The 15,957-nt window shown below is 43.4% G+C and overlaps 1 protein-coding gene across 1 annotated transcript in view; it reads left to right on the forward strand.

The window, feature by feature from the left end:
• RALGAPA1 (Ral GTPase activating protein catalytic subunit alpha 1) overlaps positions 1-15,957 on the forward strand; it is a 474,136-nt gene that overhangs the window by 59,536 nt on the left and 398,643 nt on the right. Inside the window, 2 exon segments of the mRNA XM_073610203.1 lie at positions 3,856-3,966; positions 15,829-15,878. Of these exon segments, the coding sequence (XP_073466304.1) occupies positions 3,856-3,966; positions 15,829-15,878 (161 nt within the window).

The raw sequence follows: 15,957 nt of genomic DNA on the forward strand, positions 1-15,957 counted from the left end.
AAAGAAGACTAATGTAGACACCACATCTGATGTTTGATAAGCTACACTATATTACTTGTTTAGTTTTGGGTTTAATACTTAAGTTGGGCGGTAGGGGGAGTTGGGTTTTTTGCAACAGACCTATAATCAATTGTTGGCTTCAAACTATGGTGTCCATTTATGAATTCGAGAAGAGCCACAATCCTGAGGATAGCGGCTGATCTCTCATGTCCGGTTTATGTAACTGAGATGAAGAGCAGAGAACATGTTCTCTGCTTCTCATCATGGCACACAACCGTTCTGCCATTCACTTGTACACAAGCGGCCAGGTTATGAAGGTGAGATCTGAAGCTCTCACTGGCCATTAGGCCCCTTTCACACTGGGGCGGTAAGGGGCGTCGGTGGTAAAACAGCGCTATTTTTAGCCCTTTTTTACCACGGTATTCGGCCACTAGCGGTGCGGTTTTAACCCCCCCGCTGGCGGCCGAAAAAGGGTTAAATCCACTCGTATAGCGCGGCTAAAGCCGCGGTATTGCCGCGCTGCCCCATTGATTTCAATGGGCAGGAGCGGTTTAGGAGCGGTGAATACACCGCTCCTTCACCGCTCCAAAGATGCGGCTGACAGGAGATTTTTTCTTCTCCTGCCAGCACACCCCTTCAGTGTGAAAGCCCTCCGGCTTTTACACTGAACAAACAGCGGAGGCTGTTTTGGGGTGGTTTACAGGCGGTATTTTTAGCGCAATAATGCCTGCAAACCGCCCCAGTGTGAAAGGGGCCTTAGTGTGAAATATCTCCATCCCAGATTATCCAGTTCAGAGGTGGAGGATCTGGGAGAGGAGCTGGTTCGATGTGAAGAAGACTTTTCTTCCTATATCAGCAGCAGTGGGTTAAAAATGATAAAAATGTATATTCTATTATACATGCAATACTGTGTGTGTATGTATGTATATATATATATATATATATATATATATAAAAATATATATATATATATAAAAATATATAAAATTCTTCATACAATACATGTGAAAAGTAGCTTGCTGTTTTTTTTTTTTTTTTTTTTTTTCACATGGTCTACTCTTCGCATGTATTGTATGAAGAATTTTCAGTTAAACTTTTTGCATTGGAGATGCATTGTCCCTTCCGTATATATATATATATATATATAATTTATTGTTCATTGTTAATGGCACCCTAAATGTGGCTAGCAGATGCACGTTTTACCAGAATACCATAAGCATAAAAAATGTCAAGGTGTGCATTAAAAAAAGCTCAAAATGCGTATAAAAAAACTGCACCAAAATGTGTGCTAGAAAAACCCACACCAAATTGTGTGCTAAAAAAACACCAATATATGCAGTTAAAGAATGCGCCGCAATGTGCGTTTAAAAAAACTGCGCCAAAATGTGGATGAAAAAACACACCAAAATACGTGTTACAAAAAAATGCTTAATTCTTATATTTTTTTAATGTAACTATGAGTTTATATAACTCTGGTTTCGCTTTTTGAACTAGGCTACACTATGATCTCACATGATCATAGAAAGGAGGGAGAGAGGAGGGCGCTCTGGTGAGGCTGGGTATCGGTCTTTAGTAGCAGTGGAGAGATGGCCCTGAAAGCAGCACTTTGTAGAGAAGAAGCAGCTCTGAAGGGTAAAGGAAAGAGAAAGGTGCCTCTAAGTGCAGTAGTTAAAAGAATTATTACAGGCACAATGAGATTAAAAACACAGGATAGTAAGAGGTCATAGGCATATAATGATTAGTCCTCTTGTAAATCGCTGTAATCCTCGTCTGTCTGGGAGAGAGAGCCGTCCTGCAGCTGTCAGAGTCCCTGGTGACGTGGATTAGCGAGGAGGTAGGTAGGTCTGACGAAGGAGCTGTGTATGTTCCGCAACGCGCTACCGCCCACCACCTTCATCTGATGTTACGTCAGCCGCGTATGTTCCAGCTTGGTTCCAGAACCCGGGCTGCCTCATCGCATCTTCACCTCCTTGCTAATCTACGTCACCGGGTACGCTGACAGCTGCAGCTCTCCCCCCCTCCCCAAGCAAATGAGGATTACAGCGATCTGCATGAGGACTAATCATTACATGCCAATGACCTCGTACTCTTGTTTGTGTTTTTAATCATATTGTGCCTGTAATAAGTCTTTTAACTACTGCACTTTAGTGGCACCTTCATCTTTCCTTTCTCACAAGTTCATAGGCAGCCCTCCCCTTTCTTCACGGATCTCGGCTGTTCTTGGAGAAAAAACATCTCACCTCTTCTTTGATTCATAAACAGGCTGCAGAGGAGAATGTTTTATTCTCTGAGAACTGAATTGAGAAACATTTCTCAGTTTAATTAACGCACACCTATATTTGGAGACCTGAAGGGATGGGTACAAAAGGAATTGAAGATATTGTCTTTCTTGGTGAAAATGCTGCTCCAGGTGTTGCACAATATTAACCCCTTCCCGCCGACCGTACGCAGATATGCGTACTCTGCTTTCCGGGGTTATACTGGGATGATGCCCGCAGCTGCAGGCATCATCCCGGTACCGTTGTTTACAGCGGGCGATCGGCTACCCGAGTATAACAACCGATGCGGCTAAAAGCCGCTTCGCTTTTATACCGGAGGAGCGGGAGGGGACACCCCCCCCTCCCGCCGCTCTTACCGGGCCTCCCGTGCGATCGGGAGGCCCAGTGTCCAATTGGCAGCCTCCGGCGGCTGTGGGCGGGCTGGAACGAAGCTGTGGGCGGCTTCGTTCCAGCCTTCTGAATGTAAACGCGGAAGTGACGTCATGACGTCACTTCCCGTTTACTCAGCTGCCAATGGCGCCGGTTTAAAAAAAAATACACAGTATTCAGAATCGCCGTTTTCGGCGATCTGAATACTTTGAAGTGCAAAGGAGGGATCGGGGGTCTTTCCATAAAGAGAACCTGTCACCACCTATTACTGTCACAAGATGTTTACATTCCTTGGGACAGCAATAAAAGTAAAAAAAAAAAAATTTTTTTTAAACACAATTTATAAAGTGTCCCTTTTCCAAAAATTTGCGTTTAAAACACCGCTGCACAAATACCATGTGATATAAACTATTGCAACAATCTCCATTTTATTCTCTAGATTCTCTGCTAAAAAAATATATATAATGTTTGGGAACTCTAAGTAATTTTCTAGCAAAAAATACGTATTTTAACTTGTAAAAACCAAATTTCAAAAATAGGCTTAGTCATGAAAGGGTTAATCATGTCTGCAAAATTCTGGGCCTCCAGTTCAACAGGGAATGGTTGAATTTCGATCCATCTATGGGCAGGCTTTCTGTTGGAAAAATTTCCCTCGATCGGTGCTGCCGGCTATACCCGAGCTGATTAGTGTTTTCTGACAGCGGGGACGTGCTTGTGATGTAAACTTGACCTCAGCCTGGGTTGGAGCTATAGCCAACATGTACAGAATAAAAAATGGCTTTTAATACACAAGACTATGGATCAAAACAGGGCCAAGTGCTTGGTGTCCTGGTGGAATCATCTAGGATTTTTTATGCTGTGGTGTTATTACTTCTTTAAGGTACTTAATGAGACCTAATGGTCTCGGTAAATCTGGTGATCACCTCTTGTTCTTCTACTCTTAATAAAACGTTTTGTAACTGATTGTTTTTTCATGACTTTATGTGTGAAGAGGTTTTTCTGCTCGCTTTCTGTTTTAAATTAATAGCAATCATTTGTGTTATTCGCCATTTATTGTTTAAGTGCCCCCACTTTTCACTCTTCTTTAGAGCCTCTTTTAGTTTTAGATCATAGATAGAGACATTTGACTGCAGGTTGACATTGGGAGACATTGTGACCTTCTTGTAGAGGAGTTCTAATCTCTGCATCTTTTTTGTCTCTTTTATAGAAAATGCAGAATCCATTGACCTCAAGCAATTTTTCGAACAAAACTTCTCTCACATCTACTATGTTTTCTTTGAAAACTTTGTGATAATTGAAACGTCCGTGAAACAAAAAGGTAAGACTAAATTGACTGTCCTAATTTTTTTTTTTTTTTAAATAAAAATGATCTCTTCACTCTTTTTTCCTTTCTTTTGGTTAAGCTTCTGAAATGTGCAGGGTGTCGCATGACAATTGTTTCTACAACGTGACCATGCACCTCCTGTTTGTACTGGTTTGGATTGGCATTTTCAACTGCCTTTCTGCTGTGATAGTCAGTAGGTGAGGCCTGTCTGTTCTACCATACGAGTTTTAAGGGACCGCTTGCACATGTTATCAGACAGCAGCAGAAATGTGAAGCTGTATGGCAAGATCATTTTATTAATAAATTCTCACTTAAAATAGTACTAAACCTAAAAACGTTTCTTACATTAATGCATTGTTTGCATTAAGGTAAAAAAAAAAAAGCTTTCAGTGTCCCTGTGCCCCCCTTCCCTGTGTGAAGGGAAGAGAGGGGAGAAGAGATCAGCCCTGTGCACGACTGCATCTTTTCTCCCCTCTTTGCTCTTTACACTACATTCAAGCAGCAGGAGCCATTGGCTCTTGCTGCTGTCATCCAAATGCAGTGAGGAGGAACTGGGGGGCGGGTCTAAGTCCCACTGTGTAAGTGTATGGAGCGCAGGGACTACCTCTCCCCATCGCCAGCGGCTGGCTATGGAAGTCCCAAGAAGAAGAGGAGGATCAGGTCCACTCTGTGCAATACCACTATACAGAGCAAGTAAGGGTAACATGCTTGTTATTTTAATTAAAAAAAATGTTTGCCTTTAGTAATCCTTTAAGGCCCCTTTCAGACAAAGCAGATCCGCTTGCTCAGTGTGGGGTAATCTATCCGCTGATCCCCGCTGAGCAGGCGGATGACAGGTCCATGTCTGCTCCGCTCGGCTATGCGGAGTGGACACAGACACAGCCCCCTCTCCTCTATGGGGCAGTCGGATGGAAACTGACTGCATGTCCGTTTCCATCCAATTGTCATCCGATATGCCAGTCGGATGGTGAACGTATCGCCATACCTTTTGTTTTTAGCGGATTTCACTGGATTGGATGCCCGACGGGTGTCAGCGGTCACTGACATCTGTCATCCCATAGAGAACAATGGGTGGTCCGATCGGATCCACCTAAAAAACAGACAAGTGGACCTGATGGGTCTGCTCATGTGAAAGGGGCCTTAAAGTGATTTTAAACACACGCTGTTTAATTTACATTGTCCCTTATATTTTTATATGTGGATGATGACACTGTAATTATTTTAATAAAGAATAAAAATCGAAGTACCCTTTTCCTAATCGATATATAGCTGGCAATTCCCTGCAAAGTAAAAACAATCATAGCGGCTGTTGAGCCGTTTGATTGTTTTTACAGGCCCGTGTGATCGTTGAGCCAGGGAATGAATCGGCCGCCGGCGGCAATTTACCATAGAGCTGACCAAGGACTAGATGGTCCCTTCGGAGGCTGAGAGCAACGCCATGACGTCACTTGACGGTGCTGGCAGCTTTAAAAACTGCAGTTTTTTTAGCTGGAAAGCCAGGAGATCGCTTTTTTGACGCATATATATGTCATGCCCGCATATGTAAACGACGTTCAAACCACACGTGAGGTATCGCCGCAAACGTTAGCGCGAGAGCAATAATTCTAGCTCAAGACCCCCTCTGTAACTCTAAACATGTAACCTGTAAAAATTTCTAAAGCGTAGCCTATGGAGATTTTTAAGTACTGAAGTTTGGCACCATTCCACAAGCGTGTGCAATTTTGAAGCGCAACATGTTAGGTATCTGTTTACTCGGCGTAACAACATCTTTCACATTATACAAAAAAATTGGGCTAACATTCGTGTGTTTTTTTTTTTTTAAATCGTGTTTGAAAAATGGCTGAACAAATATCGTGTGACATAGAAAATTGCAAGGACCACCATTTTATTCCTTAGGGTCTCTGCTAAAAAGCATATATAATGTTTTATATATATATATATATATATATATATATAGTGTGTGTGTATATATATATATATATAGTGTGTGTATATGTATATATATATATATATATATATATATATATATATATATATATATATATATATATATATATATATATATATATAATGTGTGTGTGTGTATATATATTATGTATATATAAAAAGATGATTTTTACATGTAGGAAAGGAGTGCCAGAATTTGCTTGGGCTGCAAGTGGTAAAGGATAAGTTCACCTCGTGGAACATGTTAATGTTACACTCGTAATTAGGGTGTTACATGTTCCAGCTCCTGTCCCTTCTCCCCCCTACATCCCCTTCCCTTGTGACAGTGGGTAGGGGTTCCTTTCCCCCACAGCTGCTGTCACGTTTATAATCGGCACAACTGTGCAGGTGGATCTGTAAATGAATAAAGTACAAGTCCCGTCTTTCACTGCAGCAGAAGAACTTGTAGTTCTCGGTGGACTATGAGTATGCTGATCGGTGCACTCATTGCCTGTTTACACTCCTCCCAGCTTTCTAAGTGAAATCCCATACAGAGGTTCCCAGCAAAGCTGGAAGAAGAATGTGCAGGAGCCTGATATTGCACCCACTGAGTGCGAGTACAATATTTTGCAAGCTCCTGAAGGACCATGAAGGAATAAATAATAAATGCACTTTTTTTCTGCAACAATATGATTTTATTATTTTTTCCTAAAAGGTGAACTTGGCCCTTAAGCTATTTTAGAGACCTTTTTCCCTAAAGCATTTGTAAAACATTACTTATTCAATTCCGTGGAGAATTCTTACAATCCATTTGTACAAACTGAGCTGGGATTTATAATGCAGGAATGCTTAGAGCCTGGTTACTTTGCTTTTCAAGTGTGACCTTTGATCGTAGAGCCTGCTTTAATCGGAACAGGCTAGCCATTTATTCATGACCCCTGAACATATGCCACACGAGACAAAAAAACAGGGGCACCATTAAGAACAATTGTAAAGTGTGTTCCTAGCAGCTAGACCAGGGGCAGGATACCTTTAAAGAGGTGGAGATCTACCTGAACATGGGAGAAGTCAAAGATCACCGGGCACAGTGTCGCCTCCTCGCATCTGATTTAAACCTCTAATTGCAGTACTACTGTGTCGTAGTCGTGTGCATTGCACAGCAATCATGGGTTTCAGTCACGTGGTGGAGGCAACATAACATCCCCTCACCATCTGTAGAACACACTCTGATCGCTTTTCAGAGGTTTAACAGGACAGGTTTCACTCAACAGGCCTTACCATGATCGGCCAAAGAAGTTGAGTGCACGTCATATACAGAGGTTGTCTTTGGGAAATGGATGTATGAGTGCAGCCAGCATTGCTGCAGAGGTTGAAGGGGTAGAGGTTAAGTCTGTCAGTGCTCAGACCATATGCGGCACACTGCATCAAAGCGGTCTGCATGGCTGTCCTCCCAGAAGAAAGCCTCTTCTAAAGATGATGCACAAGAAAGCCCTCAAACAGTTTGCTGTAGACAAGCAGACTAAGGACATGGATTACTGGAACCATGTCCTGTGGTCTGATAAGACCAAGATAAACTTATTTGGTTCAGATGTTGTCAAGCGTGTGTGGCGGCAACCAGGTGAGGAGTACAAAGACAAGTGTGTCTTGCTTACAATAAAGCATGGTGGTGGGAGTGTCATGGTCTGGGGCTGCATGAGTGCTGCTGGCACTGGGAAGCTACAGTTTGTCGAGGGATCCATGAATGCCAACATGTACTGTGACATACTGAAGCAGAGCATGATCCCCTCCCTTCAGAGACTGGGCCGCAGGGCAGTATTCCAACCTAATGACCCCAAACACACCTCCAAGATGACCACTGCCTTGCTAAAGAAGCTGAGGGTGAAGGTAATGGACTGGCCAAGCATGTCTCCAGACCTAAACCCTATTGAGCATTTGTGAACAAAAAATGTTTTGCTTACTAGTTTGAAGAAAAGAGGTTCAGGTCCACATCCCCAATACAATATGTAAAAACAGGGTTCCTCAAAGAGTGGGACTTTAGAGGACCATGAACACTCAAAAGTAGAAAATGTATAAAAAGAAATACACATTTATTACAATCAGTAAATGGCATGATACAAAAAATGAATACAACTGAAACATATGATGTGAGAAAGCAGTCCAAAGACAGACAGCTGGAAGAGTCCCAAATCGACTGTCGGGGAGACAGGGGAAATCCGACAACTTGAGGAAGGGTCTTTTTCAGGGAAAAATTGGCTAAGGACTTCCAGATGAATACAAACAATCTACAATATTGCTATAAATATAAACATAGTTACACACAGAATTCAAAATATTACATAATTCATAAGCTTATCATCTTTACAGTTATTTACAAAGAAAGAGCACAAAACATATATGTAGGTATCAATACTGACCTCATGTGTTGCGTATTTCAAACAAAGGAGATCATAACTCAGCAAGTAAGAGGAAACTAAGACGCCAAAGCAGCGTCATAAAATCCAAAGCAAGATGGAGATAAACCATGTCCACATTAAACCCCCGGGGTCCAAAAAAATGCCTCCCACAGGGGGGGCTGGAGCAGTCTTGAGGGACAAACCAACACGGATCTGGGTACATAAAAAATGAAGCGTAATGAATAAATCATAATGCAAAACATGGACTGATGCATAAAAACAAAAGGACGCTCGAAAGAGTCATCCAAGTATATGAATATAAACACACCTATTGCATTGAGATTTATGAGTTAAATCTTGTAGTGCAAAATTTCTTTCAAAGACCCGAACCACCTAACAAATGGCCACTAATGTTGAGACAGGGTTCACCTGCAGATTGTACCATAAAAAACATCCCATGTTTAAAGGTTGATATACCCAACGTATAGGAACTGGCTAGACAATCGGCAGCCAAACCTAAAAAAACAACAAATCAAAAATAGTATACATTTATATTCCGGGAGGGTTATCCCAGCATTTGTATTACACAGGAAACATTACCCCATCATTGCAAAAAGTACTATGCTCTTTTGACAGGTGTCAGCAGATCCTAGCACTGAATCTTACCTACTGGATGTCATGGGTGCAGCGATTCCCTGTGTCTCCAGAATGAAACAGAAATCATAATGAACTGAAGGGTTTTTATACCAACCACAATAGGAAGGGGGTGTGGTGAAGAAAATCCACCTGTGGTATTCCCTAAACGACACTCCATGATTGGCCACCCATGAGCCGGCGGTGCATCGCGCCACGCCGCCGACACAGGTGTGTATGGTCATGATAACGCTGAATTGTGGCGCCATCCCCACTAATGACATCATCACGAGCAGACGCCGCAGCCGATCACGCGGCGGTGCGACGTGCGCCGTCATCCCCCTGACGCACACAGGGCTCAAAGGTGCACAGAAGCCCAAGCACCAGAGCCCAAACAAGCTGGCGTCACAGCCCTTAAAAGGGGTGGACCGTACGGTCTGGGTAGGTCAGATGGGAGAGCGCGTAAACAACACGGGGGGGGGGGGGGGAGGAACATGGCTATGCTATAAAGGGATAAGAGGCTTTAGAAATGGTATAGCCGCACTCAGAAACAAAATCACGCTGGGCTAATACACCAATGTTCATGGGCTGTAATAGGCAGCCAGAATCTGTGTGTCTGTAGTCAGTGTGGTAATTCAATATCAGGCAATGTTATTATTCAGTGAATTCAAATCATTCAATTAAGTAAATGATTAAATAATTGAATTCAGTTACCCATAACATATATAGCAAATAGATATACATTGCCTTGTAAAAGTATTCACCGCCCTTGGCTTTTTACCTATTTTGTTACATGTTTTTACCTATTTTTGTTACATTACAGCCGTTCAATGGTTTTTTTAATCTGAATTATATGTGATGGATCAGAACACAATAGTCTGAGCCCCGGTTCACACAGGGGCGGCACGACTTGCAGGTCGCCTCACACGACTTCCACGGCAACTTGCAAAACGACTTCTGTATAGAAGTCTATGCAAGTCGCCCCCAAAGTAGCGCAGGAACCTTTTTCTAAGTCGGAGCGACTTGCGTCGCTCCTATTAGAACGGTTCCATTGTACAGAACGGGAGGCGACTTGTCAGGCGGCTAAGTCGCCTGACAAGTCGCCTCTGTGTGAACCGGCACTGAGTTGGTGAAGTAAAATTGGAAAAATATATACATAAAACTATTTTTCAGAAATAAAAAACTGATGATAGGCATGTGCGTATGTATTCACCCCCTTTGTTATGAAGCCCATAAAAAGCTTTGGTGCAACCAATTACCTTCAGAAGTCACATAATTAGTGAAATAATGTCCACCTGTGTGCAATCTACTGTAAGTGTCACATGATCTGTCATTACATATACACACCTTTTTGAAAGGCCCCAAAGGCTGCAACACCTAAGCAAGAGGCACCACTAACCAAACACTGCCATGAAGTCCAAGGAACTCTCCAGAAAGGGACAATGTTGTTGAGAAGTGAAAGTCAAAAAATATCCAATTCTTTAATGATCCCTAGGAGCACCATCAAATCTATCATAACCAAATGGAAAAAACACAGCAAACCTGCCAAGAGACAGCCGCACACCAAAACTCACAGACCGGGCAAGGAGGGCATTAATCAGAGAGACCTAAGGTAACCCTGGAGGAGCTGCAGAGTTCCACAGCAAAGACTGAAGTATCTGTACATAGGACGACAATAAGCAGTACACTCCGTAGAGTTGGGATTTATGGTAGAATGGCCAGAAGAAAGCCGTTACTTTCAGCAAAAAACAAAATGGTATGTTTTGATGTATGGAGGACGGTGCGCTGGTCTGATGAGACTAAAATTTAACTTTTTGGCCATCAAAGAAAACGTCTGGCGCAAACCCAACACATCACATCACCCAAAGTACACCATCCCCACAGTGAAACGTGGTGGCAGCATCATGCTGTGGGATGTTTTACAGCAGTCGGGACTGGGAAACCGTTCGGGGTTGAGGGAAAGATGGATGGTGCTAAATACAGGGATATTCTTGAGCAAAGCCTGTACCTCTCTGTGTGTGATTTGAGGTTAGGATGGAGGTTCAACCTCCAGTAGGATAATGACCCGAAAGCAACACTTGAGTGGTTTAAGGGGAAACATGTAAATGTGTTGTAATAGCCTAGTTAAAGCCCAGACCTCAATCCAATAGAAAATCTGTGGTCAGACTTAAAGATTGCTGTTCACAAGTGTAAACCATCCAACTTGAAGGAGCTGGAGCAGTTTTGCAAGGAGGAATGGGCAAAAATCCCAGTGGTAAGATGTGGTAAGCTCATAAAGACTTATCCAAAGCGACTTGGAGCTGTGATAGCCGCAAAAGGTGGCTCTACAAACTATTAACTTTAGGAGGGTGAATAGTTATGCACATTGACTTTTTCTGTTATTTTGTCCTATTTGTTGTTTGCTTCACAATAAAAAGAAAAAACATCTTCATAGTTGTGGGCAAGTTCTGTAAATTACATGATGCAAATCCTCAAACAATTCATGTTAATTTCAGGTTGTGAGGCAACAAAACATGAAAAATGCCAAGGGGGGGTGAATACTTTTGCAGGGCACTGTATACCACCAGCAGTATTAACACAGAGACTAAAAGTGAGACTCCAAGCCCGTGGGTACTCCAATAAGTGCCTTAAGCGAGCTTTCAAAAAAGCTACTACTAAAACTAGGCAAGAAGTATTATATAAAACCAAAACCCACAAATCCGATACTAATCAATTAAGAACCATCACCCATTTTTTACAACCAGCAGCAACGCTTTAAAAAATAATTAACAAATACTGGTATGTTCTAACACTTGACCCTATAGCCGGAGCCTGTGTACCCGTACGTCCAGCTTTTACATTCCGAAGAGCTAGATCTCTGAGAGACAAACTGGTCTCAAGTGAGTTTAGCGAAGATGGTAGGGATCCCTGCAAAAGGCTTGGCACTTTTAGTTGTGTGCACTGCCAATATATGAACACCTCTATGCACCCAGATCTCCCAAACAGAAGCAAATTTACTCCTAGACACTATGCCAATTGTCTTACTCAAGGCATCAATTATATGCTTCAGTGTGATTGTTCCTGTTTCTACGTGGGAAAGACCAAAATGGACTTTTGGCAGAGAGCATACCGTCATGTCCGCAGTATGCAATCATGCAATCCAGATCTGCCATTGGGACAGCATGTCACCCATTTCCATGACAGTTCTTTCCCACGGATTAAATTCTTAATATTAGATCGAGTTCACCCAGGCCTTAGAGGTGGTGACTGGAACAAGACACTGCTGCAGTGAGAGAAGCACTGGGTTTTTAGACTTAATGCCACCATATTCCCTGGCCTAAACGAGATGATTTCCTACAAGCCTTTCCTTGAGTGATTCGTCTTGTTGGGGCCGGACAATGAATAGTCAGTTGTGCATTTAGTCCCTCTCAACTCATCCATCCATATCTGTTAGTGTCTGTATTAATACTGCTGGTGGTGTGTGTGTATGCATGTATATGTGTGTGTGTGTGTGTGTGTGTGTATGTGCATATATATATATATATATATATATATATATATATATAGCTATGTCTGCTATATATGTTATGGGTAACTGAATTCAATTATTTAATCATTTAATTAATTGAATGATTTGAATTTACTGAATAATGGCATTGCCTAATATTGAATTACCACACTGATTATGACACACATTGTAAATTCTGTATGCATAGGGTCATACATTGATCTCATGTGTTAATTAATTAATTTTTGACTGTAGTTTACCTAATTCCCCCTTTTTTCCTGTTTTTCCTTTTGGCATCCACGGCTGAGATTCTGGCTGCCTATTATAGCTCATGAACATTGGTGTATAAGCCCATTGTGTTTTTGTTTCAGAGTGCGGCTATACCATTTCTAAAGCCTCTTATCTCTTTATAGCATAGCCATGTTCCTTTTTCCCCCTGTGCTTTGTTTACATGCTCTCCCATCTGACCTACCCAGGCTTGTGGTGACGGCGGCTTGTTTGGGCTCTGGTGCTTGGGCTTCCGTGCACCTTTGAGCCCTATGTCCCTCAGTGGGTGGACGACGCAGCACGCTGTGCCGCCACGTGATCGGCTGCGGTGTCTGCTTGTGATGTCATTCGCAGGGATTTCCCGCGATGGCATCATCTGCGGGTGGCACCGCAATTCAGCGTCATCACAACCATACACACCTGTGTCCACGCCGCCGGCTTAGGGGGGGGCCAATCATGGAGTTTCATTTAGGGAATGCCACAGGTGGATTTTCTTCACCACACCCCCTTCCTATTATGGTTACTGTAAAAACCCTTTAGTCCATTATGATTTCTCTTTCATTCTGGAGACACAGTTAATTGTGGGTTGTTCCCAGTAAAGTAATAGAGGAGAAGTCTTCCAATGGGGACATTGAGGGGCTCCAAGGGATGCCCTTAATTTGCAGGGATTTGCACTAACTTTTTTGTTTTAGCTATGAGACAAGAAGTCTGTCCATTGTGGGCGCACTGACGTCGCCCTCCCTATCCATGCGCCTGGCCCCTTTCAGGATGCTGAGCGCATGAATTCCTGTGGCGGGGGTGGGCGGGGGGGTGTTTTTTTGAAGCACCCGATTAGAGCCAGAGGCTCTAATAGGCTTCAAAATAGGGTGTGCATTTGGAGCCCACCCAGTTGTGTTGCAACAGCGAATTTAATATTTGCTGTTGCAATACTGATCCTCCTCCTGGCCAATCGGGAATCGGGTCTGATATCCGTCACTGGATTGGCTAAAAGGACAGGTGATCCTATTGGATGCCTAGGAGGAGGAGTGGAGGAGCTAGAAGCTGCCATGGAGGAGAGGACTTGGAGCTGAGCTGCTACCCGCCACGAAGGGTTAAGTGCTGTACCGACCGCAAACAGCGCGGGGGGGGGGGGGGGGGTAGTCCATCAGCCTGTGCTGGTGTTGGGTGTCATAGATCGGCTGGACTCGTCTCCCTCATTCCTCCAACAGCAGTTCCCAGTGTCTGGCTGTCAGTCCTGGTTTGTAGATGGGAGGGGATCAGAGCATACACAGCCCGTTGGTACGCTCTCTGACACTCATCCACTTTCTGCGCTGGCTGGGCTCTGCTCCCTCCTTGGATCTGACACTTCATACAGCTCAGTGTACTCCCAGCAACCACAATATGACATACCAGGAGCCCAGAGTGTGTACCGATTGCCTCCTTCTATTCCATACTGTATGTCACACAGCTGCCTCGGCACTCTGTTGTGTCCCCCCCCCCCAAAAAAAAAACAAAAAACACCAGATGATACTGACAAGAAGTGAAGGTAAATCTCCCTAAGGGAGACACAGATGACAAAAAAAAAAAAACAGACAGGAGTTATAATCCTCCCTTACTCTATCCAAAATGGGTGGTGGGGGGGGGGTTGTTGTCTTTAGTACTACTTTAAAGTGATATCAAATTCTTGTTTGTTATTTTTAAACAAACAAAAAAAAAACATGTTATACTTACCTGCTCTGTTCAGCGGTTTTGCACAGAGTAGCCCAAATCCTCTTCTTCTCGGGTCCCCTGGAGGCCCTCCTGGGCCCTCCTTTCACCTGAGCTGAGCCGCTTCTCTGTGTGTCCATGCAGACATGGAGCCGTGGCTCGGCCTGCCCCCTCTCTCTCCTCATTGGTGCACTGACTTTGACAGCAGCGGGAGCCAATGCATCCACTGCTGTCTCAGCCAGAGAAAAGGGAGAGTCCCGGGCAGCCGAGACTCTCGTGCAACATCGCTGGTTCAAGATAGGGCTCAGGTAAGTATTAGGGGGGCTGAGAGGGGCTTCTGCACACAAGGTTTTTTATCTTATTGCATAGAATGCATTAAGATAAAAAAAATCCTGCCTTTAGAATCACTTTAAGGCTACTTTCGCACTGAGGCACTTTACAGGCAATATAGCGCTAAACATAGTGCCTGTAAAGCGACTCTCCTGTCACTCCAGTGTGAAAGCCTTCGGACTTTCACACTGGATTGGTGCGCTGGCAGAATGCTCAAAAAAGTCCTGTAAGCAGCTTCTTTGAGGCACTTTAGGAGCGGTGTATACACCTAAAGCGCCCCTGCCCATTGAAATTAATGGGCAGCACCGCCGGCGCTTTTAACCCTTTTTCGGCCGCTAGCAGGGGTTAAAAGCGCCCCGCTACCGGCCGAAAAGCGTCGCTAAAACGACGCTAAAGCTCTGCTAAAAATATCAGTGCTTTACCGCCGACGCCCGACACGGCTCAGTGTGAAAGTGCCCTAAGTTTAATTGTTTAGGTACAACATAGCAAACTCACAAGGTAAAGCTCATCTCCGCAAGTGCAAGCTTCATGACATCATTACTTTATTGTATAATGCCTCTAGAATGGACACAGTATAGGGAATTTCCAAAAGAACAGTGCAAATGGAAAACAAAGTCCATTATTGAAACCGCTTGATGTGTTTCAGAGCAGTCCTCGCTCCCTTTTCAGGTGGTTTGCCCTGCCCCTTCTGTCTTCTCCACTCACAGAACTCGTTTTGCTGCTCTCTCCCAATGTATTGTGTTCTGTGAATGGAGGAGGAGCAATGGAATGACAGGATCTCCACTGCCCATTCACAGAATACAATGCATTGTGGGAGATTAGTAATGTGAGCAATGTGTATGGTGACAAGGGCGGAAGAGTGGCGTTTTTCTCAGTGTCAGTGGTATGTGTTAACCTTCATAGTGCCCATCAGGACAGAATCCAACAGCTGTGAAAGAGTCCCTGAGGGGAAGACTTTTACAAGAAGCAGCTGCCTGCAGGTAACGGGAAACACACCAATAAATGTAACTACTGTGTAGGTGATGCATTCCAAGAAAAAACAAAACTTCAGCTTTAAAATACTATGCATGCATGTTCTCATTAAATATGTTTATCACTTAAAAAAGTGAGTTGCTCTTTAATTTCTATTTGCAGGCCACAAGTCTCAGCGGGAAGAACTTGATGCCATCCTCTTTATATTTGAGGTAAGTTACATTTATACCCTGAAGGAAAATTGAAGTTTCCTTTGAAGCTCTTCTTTGTTTACGTTTCTATCTGCTTCTA

The sequence above is a fragment of the Aquarana catesbeiana genome, linkage group LG13, assembly GCF_042186555.1.
Source record: "Aquarana catesbeiana isolate 2022-GZ linkage group LG13, ASM4218655v1, whole genome shotgun sequence".
Taxonomy (NCBI): Eukaryota; Metazoa; Chordata; class Amphibia; order Anura; family Ranidae; genus Aquarana; species Aquarana catesbeiana.